This window comes from Periplaneta americana, chromosome 4, assembly GCF_040183065.1.
Source record: "Periplaneta americana isolate PAMFEO1 chromosome 4, P.americana_PAMFEO1_priV1, whole genome shotgun sequence".
Lineage (NCBI taxonomy): Eukaryota > Metazoa > Arthropoda > Insecta > Blattodea > Blattidae > Periplaneta > Periplaneta americana.
The window spans coordinates 173361456-173387074 of NC_091120.1; the positions used below are offsets into that span (position 1 = coordinate 173361456).

General features: G+C 35.7%; 1 protein-coding gene across 5 annotated transcripts in view; it reads left to right on the plus strand.

The window, feature by feature from the left end:
- The window catches only part of Graf (GTPase regulator associated with FAK), a 432476-nt gene that overhangs the window by 319361 nt on the left and 87496 nt on the right, over positions 1 to 25619 (plus strand). The window contains exon 1 of one of the 5 annotated variants that reach the window (XM_069824371.1): positions 18799 to 19301. The exons of the other annotated variants lie outside the window; for them this stretch is intronic. Within the exon in view, the coding sequence (XP_069680472.1) occupies positions 19299 to 19301 (3 nt within the window). The 5' untranslated portion in view covers positions 18799 to 19298. Of the gene's footprint in view, positions 1 to 18798; positions 19302 to 25619 lie in introns of those variants that run through there. 5 annotated transcript variants of the gene reach the window in all.

Here is a 25619-nt window from a genome sequence, read left to right on the forward strand (position 1 = left end):
ATTTTTTTTCTCTTGCCATCAAAGATTAGTGATACGACAGCAAAGTTGAGGGGAAGAAGCGAAGATTGACTGGCTCAGTGTAAATGTTAGGAAATAGCTATTCATGTATTAAGGGAGGTAACTAGTTTTACTACTCGAGGACAAGTTTGCGCCCGAGCGATAGCGACGACTGCAATTAAGTAGTCCAGACCAACAAATTCTACTCAACTCACGAATTGCATGCAATGTTTTTTCCATTCCCACATTTTAAGTAATAAAATATATTTCTTAATTTTACCTACTGCTAAGAGCTGACGAGGACAGCGGAAGGAATATGTGACGTAGCCTAATACTAAGTCATAACATATCTATCGCATGCATCTTAGTACTACGTATCCTGAAAATATTAGTCGCGTTTCAAATTTAACATTTTAATACGAAATATTTTTTTTAACCGTTAACAATAAATTAAGTTGTAAGTTATTCTCAAAACATTTAAGTACTTAAACTTAATTTTCTTCCGTTACTTTATTCAGGAATTCGACAATTTAAGAATAATTTAATCTGAAAAAAAATTGTGTACATTAATGTAATAATAGTATATAAGCAATAAGTTTATAATGTTATACTTTCTTACATGAGTAACGAATATAATAATTTCATTGTAAGCGAGTTTACATTGTACGAGTTTCATACGCTATTTTTTGTACAATAGAATTACAAAAGGATATTAATAAAATAAAATAAATATTAATGAATTAACTATATGTCTACTAATATTACCATTAACTTAGTTATTTTGACGAATAATACACAATGTTGTAAACACTGTAATGAAAGTGAATCAATATTAGTAACCGCAACACATGGACCAATAAAACATGAATAAAACACAATCTTTATAAACACTGTAATGAAAATGAAACAATATTAGTAACCGCAACACATGGATTCATAACACGACTGTGCAAGAGCAAGAGCACAAGGTTTGTGAATGATTAATATAGTCCAATGCGTAGTACCACGTGCAGCGGGGATTTGCAGCGATAACAGCGTCCCTCTCCTCATGCCCCGCTCACCTTCTGGTCAGCTCTTAGCAGTACATGATTTAATTTATCAGATCTGTTGGAAGGTTCGAATTCCAGGAGGTTGCCTCCTCTCTCCGAGATTTGCAGGGCAGTCATTGAAACAAGGTGACTAAGTTTTAAGAAGTTGTGGTGCGAGTACTTTGAATAATATTTAAATGTCTTTTTCTTTTAATTTTGTCATTTTTCCATTACTTTAATGGCAGTTTATTGATCATTTTAAGTAGATTTTTAGGTCCTCAACATCCATCCCCTAGTCATCAATCACCCAGTATATATTTTAAGTTAGGTTGAAAAATGTACATAAAATGGTGTTACTGGAACATCTCATGAAGATCATTTCCTCTGGATGCTTTCAAAAAGTCTGTTACACATGGTTGAAGGACTGCACTGTACATGCGAATGGGTTTTGTTCAGGCAGATTTTCCGTTCAGCTTTTATGTTGGCAGCTCTGCCTGACAGTCTGCGCGCAAGATTAAGCGTCGCATTTGTCTGTCATGTGGAGCAACTTCCCATTGTACGAGCGAGAGCGCGCGGTATCACCTGAAAGTTGGGCGGAAGTTGCAGAAGCGAGGAAGCCGTCGCCTCTCACATGTCCCCGCGAGCCCGGGGCTTATCTGTGACGTAACAGTCGCGGACACTTTATTCCACATGACAGCGCGTTGAATAAACGTCCCCATACGAGCCGCACGTCCATATTATACAGTAGGCTAATAATGTAATACGATTTTTTGTTCTGAAACGTTCCGTTTGAACATTGTTCAGAAACATTATTATTATTATTATTATTATTATTATTATTATTATTATTATTATTATTATTATTATTATTATTATTATAGTTTGTCTTCCAACCTCTACGGTCCTGCTGGCCCTTCACATTCCTGTATTTCGAGCCAGCATTCCCATTCTTACACTACTTAACCCTTAAGTGGTAATATCGGTCTCTCAGACCCTGGCGCTCTTTTTTTCGTGATATTGGCTTCACTGATTATGTCGCAACTGTGATTGCCTAGCTATGCATCATTTGAGTGTTTGCCTTTGATGTGAAAACATGGTTTTGTAATTGTTGCCACTCATTGTTGTAAATTTACCAAGAAGACTTCTTAGACCGGTATTACTGTTAACTTAAATATATTTTGCGTACCTCTGAGTTGTTATTTTATAAAGCAAGTCATTGTTTTATAGTAATTACAAGTTATAGTTCACTCTCTTAGGAAACAAAGTTATGTGGCATATCGGTGTTTTCGTTTCAGTTTGGATGAAATGTTGAACGCTAACCAGAATGTAAATGTGTCACGCCGAAATCCGCTATTAGTCCAATTAGCCTTACAACAAGCAGATGTTTGTGATGATGATTATGGTTCAGATGATTCCTATGTTCCAGAGAACGATGCTTTGTCATCTTCTAGTCAAAACACAGTCTCCGAAATTGAAGACTAATATTACAAGTACCGTACGTCAAGTGTGGGACACAGAATTGCTTGGAGTGTTCTAAGAAGTTGTGCATCGAATGTGTAAAGAAATTGTGATTTTTATTCTGATGCTGTGAATGGTTATTTACCATGTTCAGATTTATAAACATAAAGGACATTAATGAACATGATATAGATTATTATTATTATTATTATTATTATTATTATTATTATTATTATTATTATTATTATTATTATTATTATTATTATTTGAAATATGTCATCAGGTTTATCCATCCGACTATCTACCATTTGAGATTTCACTGTAATTGATTTTCCCCAGAATAGTCTTAATTCCAATGGTGGGACTGCGACCTTATATAGCCTCTGGACAGGCTATATATATATTCAATAAACACAGTTGCAAAAGACTGTAATATGACCATTTCTGTAGAAAAGTTATGGCGTTTAAAAGTAAATATCCAATAAGAAGTAAAATCTGTAATGAAAACAGAATTCTACAACAAGTGAACACATTTAACTGTTTAGGGTACCGTCTTTCATATGAAAAAGAAAAGAATATCGACTCTAAAATAACTAATTTTGTAAAAGTTATCAGCATTATCAATTCAGTTTTCAAACCTAATTTAGTACAGAAACATACAACATTAAAGATGTACAACATTTTAGCACAACCTACTTTAGTCTGTGGATCAGAAGCCTGGACTTCGATTAAAAAAAAAATGTTCAACGTATAACTGCAACGAAATGAAATTCATGAGAAAAACGGCACGATACACACTTTGGGATAGAAAACGAAATACAGAAATTGAACGTCCAACCTATATTAAATCTTAGGTCTAGTGCTTGAATTGGATGATGATGATTATGTGAATTAAATTAAAGTGACATTGTAAAAGTGAGGTATCTCAAACTGAATTTCACTCCAGGTTCATAATTTTGTAATAGTTTCTGCTTTAGAATTGTAACTTAATGTTAGAAATTATTTTATTACGTTATATTAAAACTATCAAACAAATATATATAAGAAGTAAATTCAATAATATAATGAATAAAAGCTATAAAAATTACAGCGTCTGGGGACCGATTTACCTACAACGTAATAAAATTTGTGTTACCACTTGAGAGTTAACACCATTTGTACATTCCGTGACGGACGCCTGCTCTACTTCTCCCTTATTTATCATCTATGTTCATTCATTTAATTAATTTATTTATCCCTTTCTATATTACGTGTTTATTATCTACCACTATACTATCGTTCTAATCCTATCTTTTTCTACTATGAATTTCATTCGCCATTTACTGTAATTCAATCTCTGTTTTCTCTACAATTCCTATTAATTTACCGTTACTAACTCTTCCTTTTATTACTCTTATGATATAATTCAATTTACTTTCATGTTCTCTGACACTTCCACTTTTTTCTTGTTACTTCCTTGTTCCTAGTAACATCCACCTTGGCTAATTCCTACTCCTAGCTCACCTTACTCTTCCATTCATTTATATTACACACTATTCTGTATCTTCTTATTAAATGATCTCCTTCACAATCACTCACTGTCTACTTTCCGTCCTTTCTCTCTTCCGTTCCATTTGCTATTTTTTTCTCCCACTCATACACCATCTTCTTAAATTATATATTGATTTTTATTTGTTACTACTAGAGCCCAGATGTTTGGTGAAATGCCTTTTTTACTGGGTGGAAGTAAATCATTATGTGCATAGAAATAAATGTGATTTGAAGTAAATCAAAGTGATAGGGCCAGTTTTTATTTTGCCTATTTTGTCTTTTTAAGGCATTTCTTACTAATTCAATAATAAATGTCTTTTGTGTCATTTTAAAGCAATATTTCTTGTTTATTTGCAATTTTCTAATTAATTGTAATGTAATGTGTATGGCATTTAAATATTTGAAACAATGACTAACTTTACTAACAATAGTAAATAAAAGTAATTTATGTCGCTGCTTAATCTGCTAATAATCGTGCTTTAATACTATTGGTGTAACATGAATAATGATCGACAATCCACAGTTACAAAATATAATATTGTCATGTCTTCACGATACCAACAATCAGCTTTATAATTTTAAATATTAAGCTCGTTCTCATAGAAGTTGTCACGTAGCATTTCCAATTGTTTGCTTTCATATTTTCATATCTTATTGTTACAATTTTGTGCTACACGTGTTTATTACTGTAGGATAAAGAAATTTGAGTGAGGAACAGTCAGTTATTGTCAGGTGACAGAAGGTATAAGATCGATTAGCTAGAATGCCTAAATTCAGTAAACCATTGAAAAGTAAAGTCCATGCTGACGTTAGTGAATTCGGTGCCCATGTGTTTTCAACCGATGGAACAATTTTGTTATGTAAGGATTGTGAAAAGACATTTATGCTCGACCATACCGAAAGGTAGTAATTATACACCTGGTAGCAGTCCTTTAATGCATGTTATTAAAGTACACGTATTCATTAAAGTTCAGGTTTTCGATTATTCTCGGATATGCAATCGAAAGACGAGGGAAACATCACGGAGGCTGGAAATCCAATACTGTCGCAGAAGGTTATGTTCTGTTACTATAATAATTAGCGTTAATTGTAAATAATATTCAAATAAATTCAATTTGTCAGCTCGTTTTTCAATTCTAAATCAATTTCCAGGTTATACATTCTCTGCATTACATCAAGGTCAATGGCATTATTGTTCCTCGGAAAAAAATCAATACTTTCGCGTCTGCGCACATCTCACAATTCAAGAGCTATGAACAAGGTCACTTCCGATCTTCTGTCAGATACAAATAAATTGAATATTTCTGAATAATTTAAAGTTAGAAATATGGTCGAGCATAAAAAGTCGTATGAAACTTGCCTATAATACTTGCGTCTTAATTGCCATCATTATAGGCTCGTTGCATAATGTACTATTAATCACGAAAAAAAAAAAAGGTATTTTATAAGTCAACGTGTGTCACCTACGAAGCAAATATATGAGTTATGTTGATATAATTTAAATTTATTGCTAAAATACATTATGCCTTTTTAAAATTTATAATGCCTTTTTCAAAGATTATTGTGCCTTTTTTACGTTTTATTGCCTTTTTTGCCTGCCTATTTTAACTGTTATAAATGCCTAAACATCTGGGCTCTAGTTACTACCCATTTGTTTCTCACTATCTGGTCGATTCACATTATCTATATTTCCCTTCTTGTCAACACCCCTCCTCTTTTCCCCTTCTCTTCAATCTTGGACACATCTTTCATTCTCAGCTGGTTACCTACATCTTCTTGTATTCGCCTGATGACACCACAGAAGTCTCCGAAAAATCAGATTTGTGAATAAAGTGCAGTTTGATTCTAGGCGACTCAATACTGTGGAATGGACTGCATTATTTTATAGACGTCCTTCTCTTTCGATTGACGTCATTCTATAGAGGCGATCGAACGTGTCGGTTATTGGGTGGTGGCTACTAAATGACACAATCTTACGATAAATATCAGTATTTGAAATTAAAATATTATTTGAGAAAGATTTTATTTGAAAACAAACAAATGGTAGAGTCTAAAATATAGGCTAATATCGGACTAAAAATTTTATGTCGAGATGTGTACTGTGGTAGACGGCCAATTATGAGACATCACAACACAGAATTTGTTGACATCAGGTTTCACCCTAGAGTTGGATAGAATAGAGGAGTATGAAAGATTAGTTAAAATACTTTCCAATCCCCTACACAAAACTGTATAAGCTGCCTGCACAACACTCGTGTTGTAGAAGTTGCCGCATGTTCACGGGGATATTCCATGTTGTGCTGTCATGTGCTAATTCAATTTCTCAGCCTCTTGTATGTACGAGTGTTCATGTATGTACTGTATATATGTATATGAGAGTATATATATATATATATTCATTTAATACCCAGACGATGTCAAAGAGGGCGCTTTCTTTTGAAGAGATAAGATAGAAGTTTGTTTATTGGGTAGGCCTTCTCAGATGCCGCTCTACTCACAAAAAGAGGTAACATGTCTACCGATGATGAGTTAGCAATTATAATTGACGTTCTCAATTCTACTCCACGTGAAATAAAATCCAATGTTGCTTCTGGAGTTGATTGATGACGACAAAAAAGGTTAGTAATTTTAATTTTATGTTAGAAGTAATCTTACAGCTTCAAGTTCATTCACTGTGGATGGTATTGATGTCGGTATATAAACAATTAATCAGGAGTAATCTTTGCAACGAAAATGTGACAACACCGCTTGGCATTACAAGACAAGTATTGATGCGTGTGAAAAAAGATGTATTCTACACAAAGCCTTCTGCCTGGGTATTAATTGGACGCTGGCTCTATACGTGTGTGTTTGTTGTGCGTACGAATATGTACGAATGTGTACTTAAATGCGACAGGCTCATCATGTCAGTAGACTTACTGGCATGTAAAAGAAGTCCTGCGGGACAAAATTCCGGCGACGCAGATATAACCTCTGCAGTAGCGAGCGTCGTTAAATAAAACATAACATTTAACATTTATATAAGAGGTTATTCAACTACTTCTTCTGTACATATCAGCAATTTGGTTCATAGAAGTACCATTATTGTTTAGAAGGTTTGGATTCTTTTTATCGATGCGTGTTTCGTTGCTATGGTAACTGTGTCACGCTTGTATAACCAATAATTGAATAACCCCCCCCCCCCGGAATAAGCATATATGGTGCATAGTTTCCCTATGTACTTAGACCCTTAGTCCTTGTTATCCTTGACTTCATGTGTTGTTATCCTTGTATCCCCCCCCTTGTTGTCCTTGACTTCACCGTGTTGTACTTGTATTCCTCTTGTTATCCTTGACTTCATCTTGTTATCCTTGCATTCCCCTTGTTCTCTTTGCATTGCTCTTTTTATTTTTCATTCATTTTGTTAGTCTTATATTTCTCCTATTCTTCTTATATTTTCCTTGTTATCCTTGACGTCAAGCTATCCTTGTATTCCCCTTGTTATCCTTGACTTCACCTTGTTTTACTTGTATTCCCCTTATTATCCTTGACTTCATCTTGTTATCCTTGTATTCACCTTGTCTTTGCATTGCCCTTGTTATTTTATTCACTTTGTTAGCCTTATATTTCTCCTGTTCTTCTTATATTTTCCTTATTATCCTTGATTTTATGTTATTCTTGTATTCCCCTTGTTATCCTTGACTTCATCTTGTTGTACTTGTATTCCCCTTGTTGTCTTTGCATTGCTGTTTTTATTTTTCATTCATTTTGTTAGCTTTATATTTCTCCTGTTCTTCTGATATTTTCCTTATTATCCTTATTGTATTCCCCTTGTTGTTATCCTTGACTTCATGTTGTTGTACTTGTATTCCCCTTGTTGTCTTTGCAGTGCTGTTTTTATTTTTCATTCATTTTGTTAGCTTTATCTTTCTCCTGTTCTTCTTATATTTTCCTTGTTATCCTTGACTTCATGTTATCCTTGTATTCCCCTTGTTATCCTAGATTTCACCTTGTTTTACTTGTATTCCTCTTGTTATCCTTGACTTCATCTTGTTATCCTTGTATTCCCCTTGTCTTTGCATTGCCCTTGTAAGTTTGTTCACTTTGTTAGCCTTATATTTCTCCTGTTCTTCTTATATTTTCCTTGTTATTCTTGTATTTCCCTTGTTATCCTTGACTTCACCTTGTTTTACTTGTATTCCCCTTGTTTTACTTTATTCCCCTTGTTATCCTTGACTTCATCTTGTTATCCTTGTATTCCCCTTGTTGTCTTTGCATTGCCCTTGTTATTTTTTTCACTTTGTTAGCCTTATATTTCTCCTGTTATATTTTCCTTGTTATCCTTGACTTCATGTTTTTATCCTTGTATTCCCCTTGTTATCCTTGACTTCATCTTGTTATCCTTGTATTCCCCTTGTTGTCTTTGCATTGCTCTTGTTATTTTATTCACTTTATTAGCCTTATATTTCTCCTGTTCTTATATTTTCCTTCTTATCCTTGACTTCATATTTTATCCTTGTATTCCCCTTGTTATCCTTGACTTCATCTTGTTATCCTTGTATTCCCCTTATTGTCTTTGCATTGCCCTTGTTATGTTATTCACTTTGTTAGCCTTATATTTCTCCTGTTATATTTTCCTTGTTATCCTTGACTTCACCTTGTTTTACTTGTATTCCCCTTGTTATCTTTGACTTCATCTTGTTATCCTTTATCTCATCTTGTTATCCTTACATTCCCCTTGTTCTCCTTCTCCTATCTTGTTCTTCTCCACTCGTTATCCTTATATTGACCTTGAATTCTTTTTCATTTCTCAGACCATCAACACGTAGTTCTACGCAATTATGTGCAGCATAATAAAGTTATACGTCTGTATATTGATGCTCGCACCCACACGTAGTTCTACGTAAAAATATAACATTGGTGTCTTAAACCCTTAATTAGTTTATTGTTATATAATCATTTTGAGCACTTGCTGTAATGTGGTAAGTCAAATTTATTTTTATTCCATTTATTAATAATAGCTGTTCTGTTGTTCCGTGCGTGCACTGTGTAATAATTATTGGGCTCTTACGTTATCGCTTATCGGAAGCCAGCATGCGGAAAATGCGTGAACAATCGTAAAAACGGCAGTGTATTTTTTTTTATCATACCCGGCTGAATTTGAACCCACGGACTCCGAATCTAAAGGCAAGCATTGTAGCGATTTTGATTACCAAGAATTTGCTCAGAATGTAGTCTTCACGTTGACAGACGGAAACCAGTCTAAAGCACCTTGCTTCCGCCCTCTGAAGCCCTACCACGCGCTGTCGTCACTCCCCCTGCAAATCAATATGGCTGACGCTTTGAACCGGGTTGTCGAATGTTTCAGTTCGTCACTATATTTCCACGTCTTCTTTACACAAGTGAGGCGAGTCACAGCGCATTAGCCGCTCTGCGCGTTTTAATTAAATTAAACGTTACGCGAGGATTGATGGCACGGCAAGGTTTGTTCTGGAAGTCTGTCGTGTCCCATTACAGTGCTCATATTGCATAATCTATTGTGTTGGCCCTTGTAAAATATTTTCTTTACGTAAGGAAAACAGAGTATGCGGTTAACAACAACAAAAATACGTTCAACACTGAATAGGCGTGATATTTAACTATTAGAGCAAAAAATCATTGGAACAGAGTCCGTTCTGTCTGTAGAATGACGAACTGCGCACTAGGGAAAATATGTATGAGCTTAAGTAGGAGGACAATTTTTTGTTTCGCCATTTCTTTCAGGGTTACCTTATTTTGGTCATTCTCTTTCGGATAAAATTGAATGACATCGAAGTTCAGCAAAATCACGTTACACACACAACGATGAAAGAGTGCAGAGTTATTAATAGCGAAATTATGGTTTGCGCCTAATTTTCTTCCTATTTCGGTGTGGTCGCAGCGGCAGCCCACTGCATGTACGTGAGACCGATTTGTGTAAAATGGCAATCCAGCAAAACCAAATTATGCAACGCTCAAAGGTTGCCTAGTTATTAACAGCTAAGTTGCGCTTTGTCGCTTCGCTATCGTAATTTATTTTAATTTTTATTACACCTGAGAATTTTTAAGGTTTTAAAGAGACTTCTGTTGTTTTCTGTCCATTAGCTTCTTAATTCTGGGATGAATTGAAGCGATAGCCAAACAGAGATAGTTATCATTCATAAAGTTGCAGCAGGTGGTTCCGCAGTTCCGTTTTAAGGAGTTTAACGAGACTTCTGTTTTTGTTTTCTGTCCATTAGCTTCTTAATCCTGGGATGAACTGAAGTGATAGCCAAGCAGAGATAGTCATAATTAATAAAGTTGCGGCAGGTGGTTCCTCACTTCTTAATCCTGGGATGAACTGAAGTGATAGCCAAGCAGAGATAGTCATAATTAATAAAGTTGCGGCAGGTGGTTCCTCAGTTCCGTGTTTTTAACGAGACTTCTGTTGTTTTCTGTCCATTAGCTTCTTAATTCTGGGATGAACTGAAGTGATAGCCAAACAGACATAGTTATAATCCATTAAGTTGAAGCAGGTGGTTCCTCAGTTCCGTTTTAAGGTTTTACCGAAACTTCTGTTGTTGTTTTCTGTCCATTAGCTTCTTAATTCTGGGATGAATTGAAGCGATAGCCAAACAGAGATAGTTATCATTCATAAAGTTGCAGCAGGTGGTTCCGCAGTTCCGTTTTAAGGAGTTTAACGAGACTTCTGTTTTTGTTTTCTGTCCATTAGCTTCTTAATCCTGGGATGAACTGAAGTGATAGCCAAGCAGAGATAGTCATAATTAATAAAGTTGCGGCAGGTGGTTCCTCAGTTCCGTGTTTTTAACGAGACTTCTGTTGTTTTCTGTCCATTAGCTTCTTAATTCTGGGATGAACTGAAGTGATAGCCAAACAGAGATAGTTATAATCCATTAAGTTGAAGCAGGTGGTTCCTCAGTTCCGTTTTAAGGTTTTACCGAAACTTCTGTTGTTGTTTTCTGTCCATTAGCTTCTTAATTCTGGGATGAACTGAAGTGATAGCCAAACTGAGATAGTTATAATTCATTAAGTTGCAGCAGGTGGTTCCTCAGTTCCGTTTTAAGATTTTACCGAAACTTCTGTTGTTGTTTTCTGTCCATTAGCTTCTTAATTCTGGGATGAACTGAAGTGATAGCCAAACTGAGATAGTTATAATTCATTAAGTTGCAGCAGGTGGTTCCTGAGTTCCGTTTTAAGGTTTTTAACGAAACTTCTGTTGTTGTTTTCTGTCCATTAGCTTCTTAATTCTGGGATGAACTGAAGTGATAGCCAAACTGAGATAGTTATAATTCATTAAGTTGCAGCAGGTGGTTGCTCAGTTCCGTTTTAAGGTTTTACCGAAACTTCTGTTGTTGTTTTCTGTCCATTAGCTTCTTAATTCTAGGATGAACTGAAGTGATAGCCAAACTGAGATAGTTATAATTCATTAAGTTGCAGCAGGTGGTTCCTCAGTTCCGTTTTAAGGTTTTTAACGAAACTTCTGTTGTTGTTTTCTGTCCATTAGCTTCTTAATTCTGGGATGAATTGAAGCGATAGCCAAACAGAGATAGTCATAATTCATAAAGTTGCAGCGGTGGTTCCTGAGTTCCGTTTTAAGGTTTTAACGAGACTTCTGTTGTTGTTTTCTGTCCATTAGCTTCTTAATTCTGGGATGAACTGAAGTGATAGCCAAACTGAGATAGTTATAATTCATTAAGTTGCAGCAGGTGGTTCCTGAGTTCCGTTTTAAGGTTTTTAACGAAACTTCTGTTGTTGTTTTCTGTCCATTAGCTTCTTAATTCTGGGATGAACTGAAGTGATAGCCAAACTGAGATAGTTATAATTCATTAAGTTGCAGCAGGTGGTTGCTCAGTTCCGTTTTAAGGTTTTACCGAAACTTCTGTTGTTGTTTTCTGTCCATTAGCTTCTTAATTCTAGGATGAACTGAAGTGATAGCCAAACTGAGATAGTTATAATTCATTAAGTTGCAGCAGGTGGTTCCTCAGTTCCGTTTTAAGGTTTTTAACGAAACTTCTGTTGTTGTTTTCTGTCCATTAGCTTCTTAATTCTGGGATGAATTGAAGCGATAGCCAAACAGAGATAGTCATAATTCATAAAGTTGCAGCGGTGGTTCCTGAGTTCCGTTTTAAGGTTTTAACGAGACTTCTGTTGTTGTTTTCTGTCCATTAGCTTCTTAATTCTAGGATGAACTGAAGTGATAGCCAAACAGAGATAGTCATAATTCATAAAGTTGCGGCAGGAGGTTCCTCAGTTCCGTTTTAAGGTTTTAACAAGGCTACTGTTGTTGTTTTCTGTCCGTTAGCTTCTTAATTCTGGGATGAATTGAAGTGATAGCCAAACAGAGACAGTCAAAAAATTGCGGCAGGTGGCTCCTGTGTTCCGTTTTAAGCACGGTCATGACAGAAAATGCAGTTTCTCAAAAATATGTGGTATAAAAATAAGGAAGAAATGTGATTGCTATTTCATATAAATTTGGATATTCATTTTTTTTTTCATTTTATCCAGAATTCCGAATTACTCGTAGATTTAAAATGTTGTTCAGTCCTTTGTCTGATGATAATTCAGGATTTCATCACGGGGAAGAACTATCTCTGTCTTAAACAAAAGGGTTCATAATCCATATGTTTTGCCTCTGGAGATCCTCATGTTCGTGATAGTACTTTTCAAAGGATGGCATCTTCAAGTGAGCTACATTAATATCTGAAACTGTATCCTGTAAATTGAAATCGTCTGCTTCCATAATGTGTATTCTCAATACGACTGAAATAATTTCCTTTTCTATTCTAAGTGTATCTCTTTCGAAGAATTTAATGGGTTTGTTGACTAAATCGGAATGTTTTGTGTTGAGATGTCGAAAAAGTCGCGATGGCGTCGTAGCTTCATTTCCCAGAACAACAGCATAAATAACACATTGAGGTCGTGGCAATTAGTGTCAGGGCATTATATAAACCAAATTTTAAGTAGTTGTCCATGTACTTACGCTGAAAACACTTGCAGGTCACTCAGTATCTGTCTAGTAATTGTGTTGACAGCGAAACAGTAAAAGGAAGAGCTCTCGCTATAAGAAAAATTTAGATTTATAAAAGAAGTTGAAGCAAATCCCTCCCCCCCCCCACACACAAAAAAACTTGAATAGAAATAGTTTTGTAATAAATAGATAGTGGATGCGGGATGACTTATCGTTGAATGTAGGTGCACATTTACTATATGTTACATTTTTTCATTCAGACTATTGGCTCAACAGGTTTTAAACGTAAACAGACGACGTCAACATGCTACTATATCTCCGTACAGTCAGAAGAAAAAGAAAAATGACGTACTGTAGTACATACCTTGCAAGGTTAAGTCCTCGTCATCATTGATTGAATTACCAGCGTTGCAGTAAATGACGATATATTCTCGTAAATTGTCGAAGCTGAATCGTCTTCGCCTATCGCTTAAAGACTTTTTGTATCGAGAGAATTTCTGAAGAAAACCTCTAAAATTGGGATCGCTGAATTTCTTTAGAGGAATATTTGTACTGAGCATCATATTGCACATGTCTTTGCAAAACGTTTCGTTTAGACCCGCACAACTAAATGATGATGATAATAATGATGATGATGATAATAATAATATAGATGGTTCCTCAGATTTCATTTCAACACATTTCCTGCGCTATGTACTGTTGCAATGTTTCTCTATAGCTTGAGTTGTTCTGGTTTTTATTTCAATTTTACATACATTAGACTACACACGATATTGTCTTCGTTAATAAATAAAATGTCACTCTCATACTTCCTAATTGCACTTCGTATCTCTGAGTGAATTGAACGTTTTGCCTTCGACATTATGAATAGATCAGCACAACACATTCAACGCGTACTAAATACTTGAGTAGGATAACACAACTGCACACATTGCGTTGCATTATTACTATGAACGGACCGGGGTTCCTTCGTTCTCTACGCTGCTGTACTCGCCAGGTACACAAAAGACGGACGACGTGGCACGTGCCATATACTCCGATACGAAACAACTTCACTTTTCCTTAAGTCATCCCGCATACACTTAATAAACATATATAATATAAACATTAATAATTACAAAATGAATATGTATAGATTTTATTACCGTCAAATTACTAATCAATTAAACATTAACCATTCAAGCCATTAAATTGTCATAAAATGGAATGTATTACTGCATTACAAGAGACGAACGTTTTCGCCATGAAAATGGCACTATCAGCTCTCGTAACGACGAAAACACGTAATGAACACTTTCCAAATCTGGTAAATTTAACATACTATCCTTAACATATGTATATAGATAGACAAATTTAATGTATGATAAGATGTTGTAAAATATGGACTTGTATGGTTATTAAAATATAGGCTTCATATGTGACATCAGAGTTTTAAAAATTGTACATAATCTGTCACTCCCAGATATTATGGACTGGGTTAAATCTTTTGCAAGTCATATTTTACAACATTGGGCATGTATGTTGCGCATTACTGTGGAATCCCGGCTACCAAATCACTCAACTGAGTGCGCTCCTTGTATAATGGCAGTTGACTTAGTAAAATGTCAACATACATGCCCAACTTGGTGTCAGGCCACAAAGGGAAAAACACTGGAGGAGGGAAGTTCGATCCGGTGCTATGGATTGGACTTCGGCGTAGCTCAATGGTGAGAGCGCTTGATACGTAGAACCAAGGATCCGGGTTCGATCCCCGGCGCCGGAGCGAATTTTTCTCCTCTAATATTAATTGATTCATAGTCATTAAAAAAGTATCGTACATTCATACCTTCTTTATACGTAGTCCTGAATTCGTAATTTAAATCATTCCCCTTCAATTACGTAACCCAGGTTTTTTTATTATTATTATTATTATTATTATTATTATTATTATTATTATTATTATTATTATTTTCTCTTTTTTATTTTTTTTTTTTATTTTTACTTACTGGGTTTTAAGGAACCCGGAGGTTCATTGCCGCCCTCACATAAGCCCCCCATTGGTCCCTATCCTGAGCAAGATGAATCCAGTCTCTACTATCATATCCCACCTCCCTCAAATCCATTTTAATATTATCTTCCCATCTACGTCTCGGCCTCCCCAAAGGTCTTTTTCCCTCCGGCCTCCCAACTAACACTCTATATGCATTTCTGGATTCGCCCATACGTGCTACATGTCCTGCCCATCTCAAACGTCTGGATTTTATGTTCCTAATTATGTCAGGTGAAGTATACAATGCGTGCAGCTCTGCGTTGTGTAACTTTCTCCATTCTCCTGTAACTTCATCCCTCTTAGCCCCAAATATTTTTCTAAGAACCTTATTCTCAAACACCCTTAATCTCTTCCTCTCTCTTTCAGTGTGAGTCCAAGTTTCACAACCATACAGAACAACCGGTAATGTAACTGTTTTATAAATTCTAACTTTCAGACTTTTTGACAGAAGACTAGATGACAAAAGCTTCTCAACCGAATAATAACAGGCATTTCCCATATTTAGTCTGCATTTAATTTCCTTCCGAGTGTCATTTATATTTGTTACTGTTGCTCCAAGATATTTGAATTTTTCCACCTCTTCGAAAGATAAATCTCGAATTTTTATAGTTCCATTTCGTACAATATTCTGGTCACGAGACATAATCATATACTTAGTCTTTTCGGGATTTACTTCCAATCCTATCGCTTTATTTGCTTCAACTAGAACATTATTATTATTATTATTATTATTATTATTATTATTATTATTATTATTATTAAATGGGAATGTGTGGTAGCAAATTAAGACGAATAAATTACAGTAACTGAATTTGACTCTAAAGGCCGGTTCAGAATAAGCTGGGAACTGAAACGAGAACGAGAACGGAAATAATGTTAAAATAAGTGTATTTAAATGTGAGCGTTCACAACAGTTAATTGTGAATTCTCACATTTAGATACATTTATTTCAACAATATTTCCGTTCTAGTTCTCGTTGTCGTTCCGTTCCCAGCCTTAATAGTCTAAACTTTTTCAAATCCAAAAGACGTGCTCTGTGTCAACACCAGTTCCCCACAAATGAGGACTCTCTCTCTCCCTCCCTGCTTTACATGAGTAGTGGTCTGTCTGGCGGGTACGCATAATTTGTTCCCCCAATCTGCTGCACATCCAATATTTTCCTGTCCAGTGGTTCTCTCCCTCTTTTTTCCGCTGGTTTTAATTAAAATTGACGCTGAGAGCTTGATGGGCACCCTCCATTCCGCCATGAGCTTCCAGTGTCCACTTGTCGTTGTGGAGCGAGATTCCAGGAGAAACTATGTATTTTAATGTTGAGATCCAGGTCGGAAAAGCGTCGCCTCGTCTTAATTTAGAAAGTGTAGGAAATTACTTTAAAGTTATTGCGAACGAAAGCCACTTATGGCACGCTACTGAATCCATTCGGACTGTACTGTGGTGTATGTTTCATAATAATGATATGAGGATTCATTCATGAGGATTTACCGTCCCTTACGGAGCTTATTTCCGAAGATATTCAGAGCAAAAAATGTCATATAAACATTTGTCCTAATCTCAATATTTTCAGAATGACACTAATTTGAAGTTATTTGTAAAATACCACTATTCTTGAGTTTTAAGCGTAAAAGAATATTTACAGATAAAGAATGAACTATTCAGAAGTATCATTTCTTTAATTAGCCAATACTCTAAAACTAGAAATGTGTTGTGAATACCATAGTTGCTTCGTACATAATTTTTTTTTCGATTTTTAACTACAAAATTACATTTTTTTACGCATTTATCACAATAATTGTTACAAATCACGCCACTCTTGTAAATTCTTTAAGACTGTACATTAGGATGCATAATTAAACTGTAGAATCAAGTTCCTAAAGTCGTAGGATTTGTAACAATTTTTGTGATAAGTGCGTAAGAATGATGTAATTTTTAGTTAAAAATTGAAAAATAAAATCTGTGCAAAGCAATTAACAACACATTTTTAGCTTCAGAACGCTAGCCAATTAAAGAAATGACACTTCTGAATAATTCATTCTCTATTTGTATTTTTTTACCCTTAAAACTGAAGAAAAAAGATATTTTACTAATTACTTCAAATTAGTGTAACTCTGAAAACATTGAGATTAGGACAAATGTTTATACGAAATTTTTTACTCAGAATATCTTCGGAAATATGCTCCATAAGAGACGGTAAATCCTCATGAATCACTCTGTTTAAGCGACGGAGAGCTTTACAGCAATTCATTCATACAGAACAACATAGGATTGTTGAATGGACACTGCCATCAAGGTTTTACGCTAAAATCGGTGGCGCCTATTGCACGCAGGGATAAAATATTGGTAGGAAAAAGGACAATGTTTGAGCTGTGTTGTTATTAGTGAAGACCCACTTGAAGATGCCTGTCACAGAAATGTCACTTCGTGCTGGAAATTTGAATACGAAGACTTTTACAAGACTTTGTTGCAGAAACTGACTGCTGTTTGCAGATAGATGCGATTCTGTGTGCGTCTCCACAGCCGCGAAGCCAAACCCCCTCCCCGTGTATTGACAAGGGCGCAGAAATATCCCGTGGGTGGTGTGTCTGACGTATCATTTGATACGTCTTTCAACAGATATGTGTTACTCATTTTGCGGGATGCCCCAATCTGCACCCACATCGATTTGTTGTATTGCTTCATGGTGGTGCATGCAGCTATTGATCTTCGCAGCTGTCTGCCACGTGCGAGGGAGAGTGCGCGAAGCGTATCCACCCCTCCTTTCCCCTCTCCCCACTTCGTCAGCCATCTTATCAATGCAAACAGACATACATTCTGCTCCTCTGTTCATGCCTGTGGTTGAAATGTTGTTGATACTCAACCGCGGATCTTGTGCTTGCGATTTGAAGGTGTTAAGGTGTCTTAGGTACCACAGTGCCAGAGAAGAGTTACCAACGACTGGGTGACCTGATACAGTGTCGTCATAGACATTCGTCGATGTGTCAGGTCTGGTCAAGCTGTGAATGTGAGTGCGGGCGTTTGTATGCCAGAAGTGCAGCGTTCGGCCCATATAGCCTATTGTGTGTAAACGTACGGTTGCCATTAATCTTTAAGGGTGTTTACAACACGTTCGTTTGATTAGTGGTTCTGTGATGTCTTTGTCGTCGCCATTGACATACGTTTATGACTCTTTAATTTACATTATTTAAATACTTAAGCATTCAGTGCAGAAGAATATCGGAGTTAAGTTGCTATTATTAAAGTGATGTTATTACATTATCTTAATTTCAACGTTTTAAAATATAATCTTATTTGTCGTTCGTATCTCGCCTCGAATTCCATAGATGCCCTTATACTATAGCTATTAGTTTGTAGTACAAATTCGTTACGATTGTCCTTTGTCGAATACTCAGCCAAACAATCAAGTGCACGTCAGTATATAACATATCTGAACAGTAAGACCAGTTCTGTTATTCCTAATTGTGATATCATAAGCAAAATGTCGACGTGGTATTTTAATAAGAGTTTTCGTCGACCTATTTTAATGTTAATAGATAGAATTGCACAGCAGTGATAAAATTGTATCTGTAGCTCCAGGAGTAGCATTAATAGCTCCTCATTGTGATATCTTCAGCTGTTTACTGTTTATTTTCAACAAGAATCAAGGAAGCTATTTTCATATGAAAAATACGTGATAAGCAATTGCATATGCTACTTTTAGATTAATAATTTAATGCAAATATATCCAATTCAAAGCAAGAATTAATTTTTACAGAGCGTTTCAATTTCTGAACACTTTCAGCTGTATTTTTTTCCAGCACACTAAATTCTGGAAATTAATTTATGCTCAGGAATTCGTGTGTGAACTTTAATAAACTGTCATTATTGCAGTACATAAAGATTTTTCAGTGTTGGATCACATATAATTTCGTGAAATTTAAGTACGTTTGTGTGACACTGTTTTCGTCTTGGCTTACTCGTGCAGTATTACAGCTGTAGTGAGTAATTACTTGGTTGTGTGAACAATGAACATTTTTCGGCGTGATTTATGCGTTTGTACACCAAATCCGCTTTACTGCGTGCCCCGAATTTCAGTTTATTTAACGTTTGATACATATTGTGCCATGTACGATGACATGAAGACACAAACCTCTGCTGGAAGATAATTGGACGCGACATCTAGTCTAATTGAGATGTGAGCGACAGATGGTAGCTTCTTCATCTACAGTCGTACAGGGTATTAGAGAGCCAGATCTGGACGAGCAGCTGAAGGTGCAGGTCGTGATGGTAGAGGGCTGCAGCTGCTGCAGAGTGGACAATGGTAGGTACCTACTGGATTCCGTCTTAATGTAAAATAGCTTGAGACATTAGTATCCACGTGAAATTACGAACTAAAACTATTACACGAATTTTTGTATACATACTGTCAAATAATTACCGTATTTGATTGTATCCGAGGTTTCACAAGTTTAAACAAGACTTGAAGGGGATAGATTTTTGACAATGATATAAAGAACATTACTTTATTTTGAGAAAAAATACGAGCAAAGCAAACAGTTTCTTGTCATAGATTAGCGTCTTGTGATATTTTCTAAGGGAAAACAAAACAGTTTCTTGTTACAGATTGACGTCTTGTGATATTTTCTAAGGGAAAATAAAATATTTTCTTGTTATAGATTGACGTCTTGTGATATTTTCTGAGAGAAAATAAAACAGTTTATTGTTATAGATTGACGTCTTGTGATATTTTCTGAAGGGAAATAAAACATTTGCTTGTTATAGACTAGCGTCTTGTGATATTTTCTGAGGGGAAAATAAAACAGTTTCTTGTTATAGATTGACGTCTTGTGATATTTTCTGAGGTAAAATAAAACGGTTTCTTGTCATAGATTGACGTCTTATGATACTTTCTGATGGAAAACAAAAGTTTCTTGTTATAGATTGACGTCTTGTGATATTTTCTAAGGGAAAATAATACATTTTCTTGTTATAGATTGACCTCGTGTGATTTTTTTTAGGGAAAATGAAATTGTTTGTTATAGATTGACGTCTTGTGATATTTTCTGAGGGAACATAAAACAGTTTCTTGTCATAGATTGACGTCTTGTGATATTTTCTGAGGGAAAATAAAACATTTTCTTGTTATAGATTGACGTCTTGTGATATTTTCCGAGGGAAAATAAAACCGTTTCTTGTTATAGATTGACGTCTTGTGATATTTTCTGAGGGAAAATAAAACAGTTTTTTGTTATAGATATTTTCTGAGGGAAAATAAAACAGTTTCTTGTCATAGATTGACATCTTGTGATATTTTCTGAGGGAAAATAAAACAGTTTCTTGTTATAGATTGACGTCTTATTACTTTTTGTGAGGGAAAATAAAGCAGACAGTTTATTGTCATAGGTTCACGTCTTGTGGTGTTTTTTGAGAGAAAATAAAGCAGACAGTTTCTTGTCATAGATTGACGTCTTGTGATATTTTCTGAGGGAAAATGGAGACAATTCCTTGTCATAGATTGACGTCTTATTCCTTTTTGTAAGGGAAAATAAAGCACACAGTTTCTTGTCATAGATTGACGATTTTTTTAGGGAAAAATAAAGCAGACAGTTTCTTGTCATAGATTGACGTCTTGTGGTATTTCCTGAAGGGAACATAAAACAGTTCTTGTCATAGATTGACTCACGACATTTTCCGAGCAAAAATAAAGCAAACAGTTTCTTGTCGTAGACTGACGTCTTGTGATATTTTCTGAATGGAAAGTAAAACAGTTTCCTGTCATAGATTGACGTCTTGTGGGGGGGGGGGGAACTCTTTTCGTGAATGAAAAGATTTCAGGTAAGATTTCACACAAAGCACTTCACTAGTCTCTTCCTTAGTTCTTTTTCCAGAGGTTCGCAGAAGATACTCCTTTTTCTGTTAAAAGCTTCCTTTGCCATTACTGTTCAGTGGTAAGTCCAAAATTTGATGGAAAATAATACAGTAGTGAGTTTCCAACATAACTCGAGACTTAACTTTACACTTGATGTTAGAGCGTTAGTTTAATGATCACCGCAAGAGACTCCCATGTTTCAACTCTCCTTTAACCCCCTGCCAGTTTAAGTTTATGTGATGGCAAAATGAAAATAAAGTTATATTAACTTAACGTTAACGTATATGCGTTAACTTATAGGAAACATATGCTAATGCATTTATAAGAAATGCTGAAATATGTAGTTACGTACAACATAAGACCATGTTTCATTAATTCATAGTTTTCGCCTAAGGGCAGATCTTTCACTGTAAACCCAGTATTCCCCAATTTTCTCTATTTTCCGCCTTCCTCTTAGTCTCCGTATACTATCCATGTTATCTATCATCTGATATCTCCTTCTGCCCCGAACTCTTCTCCGATTCACCATTCCTTCAATGGTTCTTCAGTGGGCAGTTTCTTCTTAGCCAGTGATCAAGCCACTTTCTTTTTCTCTCCCTCATCAGTTTCAGCATTATTCTTAATGAACTTAAATAATTCCTACGGTTAATGCATCAGCTTATAGTCTGTTAAACCCCTTGAATTAAATACGCAAATACAATAACTTCCAGTTATAACATCAGTGAGGCCTTCAGCTATCTTACAAGTGTAAGATAGGATTATATTGACCTCTTGAAGAGAGCGGTGGTAAATTGCACTGGAATTCAAACTTCCTGTATGTAAACTGCAATGATTTTGCATGTGGCAAATTGCACTGGATGTTGTAAATTGCACTTCTTCTAATTTCATTAAGTTTAGCCCAACTTTTTTCCCGGTCTGTACACTCTCGATAAATCGATACATCGCCTTGATTCAATTTGCCATTTTTAGCAAATGTGAGGAGAACTTTAGTAAGAAATTTGAGCCTGTTACAGTAATTTCAGATCTCGAAATAGCTATTCATGTTGCAGTGAAAAACGTGTGGGCAAATACTGAAAAATTTCTGTGCAGGTTTCGTTTAACCACTTCCTGGTGAAAAAAGTTCAGGGGTTAGGTCCGGCGTGTGAATACAAAATCAAGGATTCTATTACTGGACAGTGGTTACACTATGTACAGTATTCTGATTGCTTTACTTACAGCCGGATGAAGTAGTAGATGCGTTTGTGCATGATCTGATTCCCATACAACCTGAAACTGAGTCCGCAGTACAATTTTCTTTTTATTTAGTTGACAATTATATTGATGATGATGATGATGATGATGATGATGATGATGATGATGATGATGATGATGATGATGATGATGATGATGATGATGCGCCATTTCCACCGAATATGTGGGCAACACAGTCTGTGGACACAGGTCGGACAACGAATGGGTGCGAATCTTTCCATTCACATTTCAACTCTTCTTTTAATTCTTCTCACCCTCTATACATATTTTTGTGAACAAGTTAATCAATCTTCAGACCGAAATTAACGTAAAGAACAATAGCATCAATACACCACATAGAGGAAAAAATTCACACACTAAGAAGAAACAAATTTACGTTGAAAGACAAATTTCTGATTACCAGGAAGGAAAAAAAGTGGATCGATTCATATTCTTAAAGAAATGCATGTTATAGCTTGCCAAGTGCAGTCCTAGATCATATATGTAACAGATATGTCGGGCTTATAGGCTTTGAGGTTAACAATTTTTGTCAGGTTTACTACGCTGCCATCTAGTTGTTACATAAGGAGTCACGTCATAATTCCCATTTGAATTGCATTAGCGACTGTGCTGCCATCTCGTGTTCGCTTACGGCGGACGGGTGGAGATCCTGGCGGTTGTTCTCTTCAAAGTGCTGCCGATTTTAACGTAGCGAGGAGTTACCTGTTACATATATGATCTAGGGTGCAGTACAGTATTATTGTTGAATGAGTGTTTGATAATCGACAGGCATGAAGTACAGTATTAGTGTTGAACAAGTGTTTCATAATCGGCGCGCATAATAAACTGAAGTGTTAGTACAGTCTATGCAATAAATATCAGCTCATAGCTTCACTGCAGTTTGTATCTTCTACTCCTGGGCCATCCAGTGCAGTTTACATGACAAGTGATTAACCATTTGCAGTGCAGTTTACAATCTCCCCATGAAGAGCACTAACCGTCATATTGACGAGAGGAAACCGCGACCTAGGAATGCTATATTGTAATGAAATTACCAAATTGGGAGCTTTGAAATGTAGATTCCAATACACCTAGTTTAAAAATAAGCCTAGTAGAAAATACACTTCAATATCGAAGTTTATAGCATTTATACTTTAGAGAAGAGGTCGAATTTACGAGCGTAGAAGTTGGAATGGAGCGAACCAGCAGAATGTAAACGCATTGCTCGGTATAGGTGAATCAAACACAAAATAACACACAATTTACTGTACGTATAAACAGTTGTTGTTCAGTCATCTGTCCGAAGATAGGTCCGAACCTCACAAGTGATACCAAGAAGGCACCACCTATGAGGCAACTAGGCCAGGAGATAATGGGATGGGTGGCAGTTCCTTTCGCCCTCCATTACATACATCGCGGATGAGCTACATATTACACTAATCAGACTTGAGATGTATACAAACGAGAGATGAACAACGATCGAGAAAGCAAGACTAACAGCGCCCGCAAAGTCGATAACCCGCACGACTTTGTTGTATACGTCGCATCGTTGACTGTGAGTGTTTCAAGACGTCGAGATTGATCACTCCCGAAGTCCCGAACGTCAAGCAGCCTTGAATCGCCACAGTTGTTTATACCTGACTGAACTTTTATCTACTTTGGCAACTGTTATATATGTATAAACAATCAAGTAGCCTATTTGAAACATCATCTCTATCTTTCAGTGTATAATTATCCTTAAAAGCCATAAGTAAGTTTTCTCTAGTCCCTCAGGTTAATTTGTTTTGTTTTGTTCGGAATAACTAACGAATATAACAAAAACGTGCCTTTAAAGAACAGACAGCGCAGAGTTTTAACACAATTTACGAATTCATTTAAGATATTTTGAGTATGTCATTCCTAGCGACAATACCATGAGAACGTCACAACCTGGGTAGTCTAAGAAAAAGTTGGATTCAGACTATGACAGACCATAGGCCTATGGTCTACACGAGATACCAGATCGACGACAATCCAAATGGAGTTGGACCATATTGCCTTATTCTGTTTGCTGGAACATGTTATATTCATTCTTCTTTCGCGATCTTTCACTTTTGCTGTCACAAGTTTCAGAGATTCGAAAGTGAAAGATTACCGTAGGCAGGATTCGATCTTTTATAGGTAATTTTGTGGAACATTCTGGTTCATTTGATGTTTCGATTGATTACATTTTTCCGTTTAAAGTAGTTTTAACTAGAACGTTCTAGAATCACATAGAACCGGAGTTCGAAATTAAATAGTACGAAAATAAAAACCGGGGATCGAACCCTCATAGGCAGTCGAAATATTCATACGAGTAGAACCCACTACTCTAGTTGAAAGCCGTGAAATATCTTGAGAGATCCGCGTATTAGAAATGAATGTTTCTTTCCTCAAACGCATCGTATGAATAAATATATTAATCAATCCAACGCGTATTAGAAATTAATGTTTCTTTCCTCAAACGCATCGTATAAATCAATATATTAATGAATCCAACGCGCACTAGAAATTAATGTTTCTTTAATACGTATTAGAAATTAATGTTTCTTTCCTCAAACGCATCGTATGAACTAGTATAATCAATCCAGCGCGTATTAGAAATTATTGTTTCTTTCTCAAACGCATCGTATGAATCAATATATTAATCAATGCAACGCGTATTAGAAATGAATGTTTCTTTCCTCAAACGCATCGAATGAATAAATATATTAATCAATCCAACGCGTATTAGAAATTAATGTTTCTTTCCTCAAACGCATCGTATGAACTAATATAATCAATCCAGCGCGTATTAGAAATGAATGTTTCTTTCCTCAAACGCATTGTATGAATCATTATATCAATCAATCCAGCCGTCTATATTTATTTATTACACTGGCGGAAAAAAAATTTGGGACACTTGAATTTTACTTTGTATTTAATGTCACCAATATGGTGATTAATTTAATTATACGATTATAAACGTAACATAGACTGAAAACGAAAATGATTATGACTTCATACCACCAACAATAACATCACAATTTAGATTTGAACAATATTTTGCTTATGCAGTGTGTGATAACAATGGGTGTTATTGTTGGTAATTGTTGGTGTTATTAACCCATTAACGCCCAGTGGTCTATTTATAGACCCTTGCACACTCGACTACATTAGATTTTTTTTATTGGCGCCCCATTGATTCAATATTAATGATCATCATAAATATATCATGTAAGATGTTAACTAAACTTGCCAACATTTTATCCTCCTTCAAAAATAAGAATTCATTAAGGTATCTTAGTTCGAATTAGTTAGGTATAAAATGTCGTCACACTGTGTAAAGAATATAATTAATTTTCCGTATTAAAATGTCTCGATATTGTTATTGATTTGTGATTTAGTAGTGTCAAGGTCACTACTATTGCATCGCACAAGAAAACTCATGGGGGAAGAAATTTTGTCATGAAATTTCGGCCAGTGTATGGGACCGGTGCCCACCCAGCATCGTGATGCACTTAGGGAGCTACGATAGGTAGC